This window comes from Nematolebias whitei, chromosome 9 (assembly GCF_014905685.2).
Source record: "Nematolebias whitei isolate Nwh7 chromosome 9, NemWhi1, whole genome shotgun sequence".
Lineage (NCBI taxonomy): Eukaryota > Metazoa > Chordata > Actinopteri > Cyprinodontiformes > Rivulidae > Nematolebias > Nematolebias whitei.
The window spans coordinates 27,411,349-27,419,484 of NC_056506.1; the positions used below are offsets into that span (position 1 = coordinate 27,411,349).

General features: G+C 41.8%; 1 protein-coding gene across 1 annotated transcript in view; it reads left to right on the top strand.

Moving 5' to 3' along the window:
- Nucleotides 1-8,136, top strand: part of slc35a3b (solute carrier family 35 member A3b) — a 22,247-nt gene that overhangs the window by 2,108 nt on the left and 12,003 nt on the right. The window contains exons 2-5 of the mRNA XM_037681290.1: nt 1,897-2,138; nt 3,727-3,881; nt 5,700-5,822; nt 5,929-6,103. Coding sequence (XP_037537218.1) covers nt 1,897-2,138; nt 3,727-3,881; nt 5,700-5,822; nt 5,929-6,103 — 695 coding nt within the window. The remainder of the gene's footprint in view (nt 1-1,896; nt 2,139-3,726; nt 3,882-5,699; nt 5,823-5,928; nt 6,104-8,136) is intronic.

The window sequence follows — 8,136 nt, forward strand, 5'->3', positions numbered from 1 at the left end:
TGTGTGTGTGTGTGTGTGTGTGTGTGTGTGTGTGTGTGTGTGTGTGTATGTGCATATACAGTATATACAGTGCCTTTACAAACATGTTCATCCTTCTTAGTAAACTCTTTTGTTGCCTTTGGATGTTTAAATTGACTTAAAAGCAATCATTTAAAAAGAAGTACTTGCCACCTTTTGTCACAGCTACAGCGTCATGTTTGTTTACTGCATCCAAATATCTTTAAATCTAACTAAAGACAGTTGGACTGAGACGGAAAAGCAGTAAATGGCAGAAAAGCTTTGAAAGAAAAAATATGTGTACAACAGAGTTTTTAAGCCACAAATAAATTTTGAACAGATTTTAATCAGTTTGTACAAACTTTCCAACTTTGATAAATAATGATGCTTCTGCACAAAAAGATTAAACGACAATGGATAGAATGTTCAGGCAGATTATCAATACAAATGGTCATATTGCCTATTAAAAAAAATTACAGGTAAATATTTCTAATAAGCAATTTACAGGTAAAGTAATTGAACACTTTTGCTTCTGCAGTTAATCAAGTAATTTATGCACACATTGATTTTCTAAGTTTTAATTAACATGTAAGGATAAATGTGATAAATGTGGAGGGGCATTAAGTGTATAAATGATTATAAAAGCAGAAGTGAACAATGTCCTATAGACTTATCACTGTCTGATGCTCTCAACAAGTTCTATGCACGTTTTGAAGACCCAAACAGACCACACAGCACCAGACTCGCTTCACCACCAGAATAAGTTTCTCAGTGTGACCTCAGCCAAAGTGAGGAGTACTTTTAAGAAGATTAATCCTCACAAAGCAACTGGCCCAGACAACATCTCCGGGAAGGTGCTGAAGGAATGTGCTGATCAGCTCTGCGAGGTGCTGGCCGACATCTTTAACACCTCACTTACCCTGGAGACAGTTCCCACCTGCCTGAAGACTGCCACCATCATCCCAGTCTCAAAGAGCTCTACAGTGACTGGTCTGAATGACTAGCGGCCAGTGGCTTTCACCCCGATAGTCGCTAAATGCTTTGAAAAACTGGTCATGACTCACATCAACACAACCATCAACATCAGCGAGGACCCTCACCCATCACCCGTACGCATACCACAAGAATCGATCAACAAAGGTTGACATCTCCTCTGTGGTCCACACTGCTCTCACCCACCTGGAGCAGAAGGACTCCTACGTCCATAAGCTCTTCGTGGACTTCACGTCTGTCTTCAATACCATGGTCCCCCAAACCCTGATGGACAAACTATTCACATTAGGACTAAGCCCCTCCATTTACAACTGGGTACTAGACTTCTTAACAAACAGACCACAGTCTGTGAGTATCCACAACTACTTCTCCTCCACCATAACCTTCAGCACTGGCTCCCCTCATGGATGTTTGCTGAGCCCCCTTCTGCTCACTGTGCTCACATTTGACTGTGCAGCTACCCATCCAGGCTGTCATAATAAAGTTTGCAGATGATACAGTGGTGGGATGCATCACAAACGATGAGTTCAGCTACAGGCAGGAGGTGGAATGCCTGGAGAGCTGGTGCAAGAAGAACAACCTTCACATCAGTGTGGAGAAAACAAAGGAGGTGGTTGTGGACTTCAAAAGGAATAAACACACCTGACCCCCCCCCCCCCCCCCCCCCCCCCCCCCGTGTGGTATATATGACAAATAAAGAACCTTGAATCCTTGAAATGTTTTGAAATTTAAACACCATGAGAAGTTTTGAAAAATACCAAATCAATATTTCCACAGCCAATATCAAAACAGTTAAATCCCATGATACAAAACAAAGTGGGTATTAGAAAATGTCTTAAAAAATACAGATGTTCTTTTCCTCTGCAGACTTGATTTTACTCTTTTTCGTTTCGCTCTGTCCTAAAGGCACCTGCATCATCTGATAACTCAAAGAGCCCCCACCATGGTATTGAGTTCAACCAACTCTACGTGGTTAAAGTATGCGTCCCTGGGGGTGCTGGTGCTGCAGACCACTTCACTGGTGCTGACCATGCGCTACTCCCGTACCCTGAAGGAAGATAGTCCTCGCTATCTGGCCTCGTCAGCTGTAGTGTCAGCTGAAGTCCTAAAGATCTTCACCTGCATCTTCATCGTTTTAATAGAGAACAGTAAGTTAGAATGACTCAGTTCTTCTCCTTTATTCTTTCTGAGTTTATCTGAATGTGTAGACTAGGTATTATAATATTACACAAGTAATCCCTTGTACAATGGCTTCAGAAAGTATTAAGATGTCCTTCACTTTTTTTGTAATTTTGGTCTGTAGTCTGGTACTACAACAATTTAAACTTCTTTCCCCCTCAATAATTTACACTCGGTAGCCTGTAATGACCTAAAAACTAAAATGTTTAATTTCCATGAGTATCAGAGCTTTCCCTTCAAACTGAACTGAAGCACCTTTGGTTCCTGCCTCTGGTCTGTTTAGGTTTGGTGCAACAAGCTTTGTGCACCTGGACCGGGGAATCCCCATCTAATGGGGACTGTTGGAGGAGTCCGGTCTCTCCAGAGATGTTTGATAGGGTTCAATTCATGGCTCTGGGCAACTCAAGGACTTTCACACAGAGCTGTCCCTGAACCACTTCTTCACGTCTTCTGTGCATTTTGGACCTGAACTGATCGTGTTGGAAAGTGAACCTTTGGTACAGTTTATGGCTCTGAGCTTTGTGAAAGAGACTTTCGTTGTATCTCTGTATTTTGCGGTATTCAGCTGTCCCTCATTCCTGTCTCCCAGTTTTTGCTGTTGTAAAGCACTTCCACAATATGATGCTGCCACCACCATGCTTCACTGTTAAGGTAGAGGCGGGCAGGTGATGAGCTGCACCTGTTTTCATCAAGACGTATTGTTTAGAACTGAGGCCAAACATTTCAGTCTTGGTTTTAACAGAGCCGGGATTCTTGTTCCTCACAGTCTGAGAGTCATTCGAGCAGCTTTCAAGTGTTTTGCACAAGGGAGAGGTTTCCACTCTGTTATAAAGATCAGATCATTAGAGTACAGTAGTTCTAGTTTTCCATCTGGAACCGATTCCTGTCCCCACACGTGATCTCTGACGCTCAGTCAGTGACCAACAGGTTCTTGGTCGCCCCTCTCACTGAGGCCCTTCTCCCTCGATTGTTCAGCATGGTAACCAGCCCAAGGAAAAGTCCTGGTTGGGTCAAACCCCTTCTATCAGAGAAATTTTGAGCCCACTGAGCTCTGGGGGAACCTTCAGTGTCACAGAATTGTTTTGGTAGTTCAGATCTGGGCCTTCCAGCAAATCTGTCTCTGAGCTCTGCAGATGGTTCCTTTCACTCCATGGTCTGGTTTCTGCTCCGATTGTCAACTGGGGTTTTTCTTATATAATAAATATTGTCCAATTAGTTTAATTTACAACAAGTGGGCTTCAATCCAAATGAAGAAATATCTCAGTAGAGAGCGAGAGAAATGGGAGGAGTCTGAGCTGAATTTCAAGGGTTGTTGCAAAAAGGTGTGAATGCTTGTGAAAATAGGACATTTCCATTTTTTTAAATAAATTCATACAGTTGTACAAACCTGTTTTTGTATTATCGCTGTGGAAGACTGAGTTAGATGATTCTGGCACCAGGCTGCAGAATAATAAAATTGGAAAATGTGGAAAAAGTTCTGAATGCTCTCTGGAGCTGCTGTATTTATGTGGTGTCTTCAGGTGGGCAAATCAACAACGCTCTCTTTGTTTCTGTCAGATTACAGCGTTCGAGCCATGAACCTGCAGCTGAAGGAGGAGATTGTAACCAAGCTTGCAGAGACCATGAAGCTGGCCGTGCCTGCAGGGATCTACACTCTGCAGAACAATCTGCTCTATGTTGCCTTATCCAACCTGGATGCAGCTACCTATCAGGTTACACATGAGTGTGCTGGTTCCCATTAACTGTGTGTACAAACTGTGGCGCCCTATGATTCAGCACTTTTTAAAAAAAGTTTAAGAACACAGTATTTTTTTTAGGTCAAATAGGTTTTATTTACAACCCTCTCATAATAGTGGTATAAAATGACGCATCTTATCTATTTTCCCAATGCCCGCTTTGCTTAGCCAACACAAGCTCTTCAGTGTATGGAGGTGTTGGAGCATAATTTCATGGATTAAATTAAAACACGCATTCCTGTTTTTGTGAACTTAAATAAGCTCTTTATGTCTACGCAAGGCTTGCCCCCTGACTCACAGAGTTTAACATGTTTCACTGCCACGACGGCACAGATCAAACCAGAAATGATGAATGTTTGTGTTTGTAAGTCAAATTGTTAGTAGGTTACTGTACATGCGTGTGTGTTTTATTTAAAGGCAGTCTGCATTTGTGCTGCTAAAGGCCACTAAGAACCAGTGTAAAGAAGTGAAAGGAGAGATAGTGTCCTCTTGTTTCAAACTGAGATAATTTACTTAAGTGTTCACAAAATATCAGTGACTGTTTGTCGTCAAAACACGGCAGAACCCACGTCTCACAATGACGATCACAACAAACGGCCTCGAAGGGTTCGTCGGACACTTCTCCCATTTTATGTTTTTAGCGACTAATGATAGGAGCCATAGCTACATTTTATTATTGTTGTGTAGCAAAAATGTTTTCCCTGTATGTGTGTGTCTTTGTTTATGTTACCTTGTAAGGCCCATTTTTCCAACTTATGCTACATTGTGAGGACCAACTGCTCCTTATGTGGCCCAAAGTCCAGGCCCCATCAGAAGAAGTGCCTTTGGTGGGTTAGGGTTAGGCATGTACTAGTAATAGTTAGGTTTAGGGTAAGGGTCAGGGTTACGCTATAGAAAATGAATGGAAGTCGATGCAAAGTCCCCAAAAAGTACATTTACAAGAATGTGCCTGTGTGCATGTGGCATTAGTAAAATATCTCATGAATCAAAATTAAATGATTGATTAAATTTGGGTGTTAATTCAAGATGGCTGCCACAAGAAAGCAATCTTGGCAAACTCAAAACTTACTACCTCAGAAGTATGGATCTTGAGCCATAAACCTGATGTGACAGTAGCTGAGACTGACCAGGGCTCTTCAACTGGCGGCTCGGGGGCCAAATCAGGTCCACTGGTGAACTCTGTTCGGCTCACCAATGGGTTCATTTTTAAATAAAACTAGATTTTAAACCGTAAAACAAATTTACCTAATGACAATAACTGCTGGATGTCCGGCCCCTGAGCTCTTAGTTTTCAGTAACTGAGGCCCCCATGAGCAATTTAGTTGAATAACCCTGCTCTAGACCCTGGACAGGTCAAAGGTCCATCACAGAGCCACATAGAGACAAACGAGATGAACATTCACATTCACACCTAGGGACAATTTAGAGTTAACCTAGCATGCATGTTTTGGTCTGTGGGAGGAAGCTTGAGCACCCTGAGAAAAACATGCTTGCACTGGAAGAACATGCAAACTCCACCCAGAAAGCCTGGGAAGCAAACCTGCAACCTTCTTGTTTTCAGGTGGCAGTGCTTCTAACAACACCACAGCGTATGAATAAAATAAAAACAATAACACAACCAAAAGAGTTACCGGTATCTCAGTATTGCAGACCATCAAACAATTAGTTTTCAGTTGAATTTTCTTTTTATTAAAATTTGTTGCTATTTTTAGTGGATGTCAAAAAGAAAGGTGGTGTTTTAAAAAAAACAAAAAAAAAACAACACAAGCAATAAATTGTTTGTGATCCATGCAGGTCACGTATCAGCTGAAGATCCTCACCACGGCGCTGTTCTCCGTCTCCATGCTCGGAAGGAGGCTGGGCCTCTACCAGTGGCTCTCCCTGCTCCTCCTCATGGCTGGAGTCACTTTGGTTCAGGTACCAGCTGACCACCTCAGCAATGAATACAGTTGAGCTGCTCTATATGAGTGATGTTCTAGTTATCTTCAATCTGACCAAGAGTATAATTATTTTACCTCCACAGTGGCCCACAGAGTCTGGGGGTGACACCGAGCAGAAGGTACTGACTGCCAGCTCCCAGTTCATGGGACTCATGGCCGTTCTCATGGCCTGTGTGTCCAGTGGTTTCGCTGGAGTTTACTTTGAGAAGATCCTTAAGGAGACTAAACAGAGTGTGTGGGTCCGTAACATACAGTTGGGTGAGTTTTGGTAGCCCCAATTTTTATTTATTATAGTTGGAACGTTTCAGGGTCAAGTTAATTAAAGGTATGTGGGACAATTGAACACGAGATAGAAACCACAAGAAAAACCTTCATTTTCTGCAACAAAGCAGTAATGATGTGGGTTCAACTGACTCTGCTGAAATATTTTTTAAAAGCTGTAACATATGTCTAAAAAATAAAATAATCAGAGCAAAGCTAAAATCATGCAAAACAGTAGCTAAGAGATAAGATTAGCAAAAGGTAACTAAAATCTAGAATCAGCAAAACTGTTGCTAAAAACTAAAACTCATGAAACCGTTTTGAAATGTTAAAATTGGTAAAGTAGTAGCCAAAAATTATAACTTTAAAAATGGTATGTAAAAGCTAAAACGAGCAAGCCAGTAAATAAAAGCTTAAATCAGTTAAACAGTAGTTTTAATCTTAAAAATAGCTAAACGGTAACCAAACGTTACAATTTCAGAACGGTAAAACTGATACTTAACACAAAAAACATTACAAAGCCAAAATTCTATACCGTAATGTCTTGAATGTATAAAATATTTTGAGACATGATTGAGTAAATGATTCCACAGTGTGAGCTATAACTGGAAAGACTTGGTCACCTCTGTGGACCAGCCTGGGTGTCAGGACAACCAAATGATAACTAGATGTAAGAGATCTGGAGGGCAGATGAGGCTGCCATACAGGTCTACAGGAGTCTGTCCATTCAGGCCCTCACAGCTCATCAATAAAACTTTAAAATCAAATCTAAAACGAACGGGGGTCAATGAAGGGAAGCAGCACCAAGGTGATACGTTCACACATTTTTGTTTGTGATAAAAGAAGAGCTGCAGCCTTCTGGACTAACGGGCCTGGCTAACACCAACATAATGAGCAGGGCTATTCAACTAAACTGCTCAGGGGGCTCAGTTACTGAAGGCCAACAGCTCAGGGGCTGGACATCCAGCAGTTAGTTTCATTAAGAAAGGTTGTTTTTTGATTTAAAATCGAGTTTTATTTAAAAATGAATTTTCAATTCAGTGTTTTTATATAGCACCAATTCACAACAAAGTTGTCTCAGGCCACTGAACAGAAACATTCACATACATAGAAAAGTCAATTAGAAGCCAGCAGACTCATTGAATCTTCACTTCGTTGCAGTCTCCCATCCTGAGCAAGCACGATGGCAACAGTGGAAAGGAAAACCTCCCTTTTAACAGGAAGAAATCTACAGCAGAACCAGGCTCAGGACGAGCGGCCATCTGCTTCGACCAGCTGGGTTTGAGAGGAACAGAAAAGAGAGACAAAGGACAAATGGCAGGTGTAGGTGCAGGTGTACCCCCTTTTGGAAGAAAGACAAAAAACACGTCGAAGGATAGAAAAAAAAATTACAAATACAAGACAGGTTAAGTAGAGTAAGACAGCAGCAGAGTGAAGAAATGTGGTCGGTTTGTTCTCCAGCAGTCTAAGCCTATAGCAGCAGAACTACGGGATAGCTCAAGAAACCCAAAGCAATCCTAACTATAGGATTTATCCAAAAAGAAAGTCTTAAAACTGGACAATGTGTCAGCCTCACGGACAAAAACTGGAAGTTGGTTCCACACAGGGCTTACTTTATAAACTGATCGATGCCGGAATGCAAATAGCCGGGGGTGGGGTGGGGGGGCTTGTGGGTCCTCCTCCCCCTTCAATTTTTGAATAAAGTAGATGCTATTTCCTGCATCTTGGTGTAGCCTATTTTAACAGGTTGTTAAACATCGACGTTTACCAACATTTGTTCACATTTGATTTAATAAATATTTTAGAGAGCAACAACAGGCTGTGTGTGAATGGAGCAGCTCCAATTCTGTCAAGCATCCCCCCCCCACCCACACACACACATACCATGTTTTTTAACTCTTTTCCGCTAAATTTATTCCTGCGTTGTTGCTCCTGCTGCTCCAACCTCAATTACGACTGCCTTCTTGGTTGTCCAGCTAAGGACCATCCATCCATCCATCCATCCATCCATCCATCCATCCATCCATCCA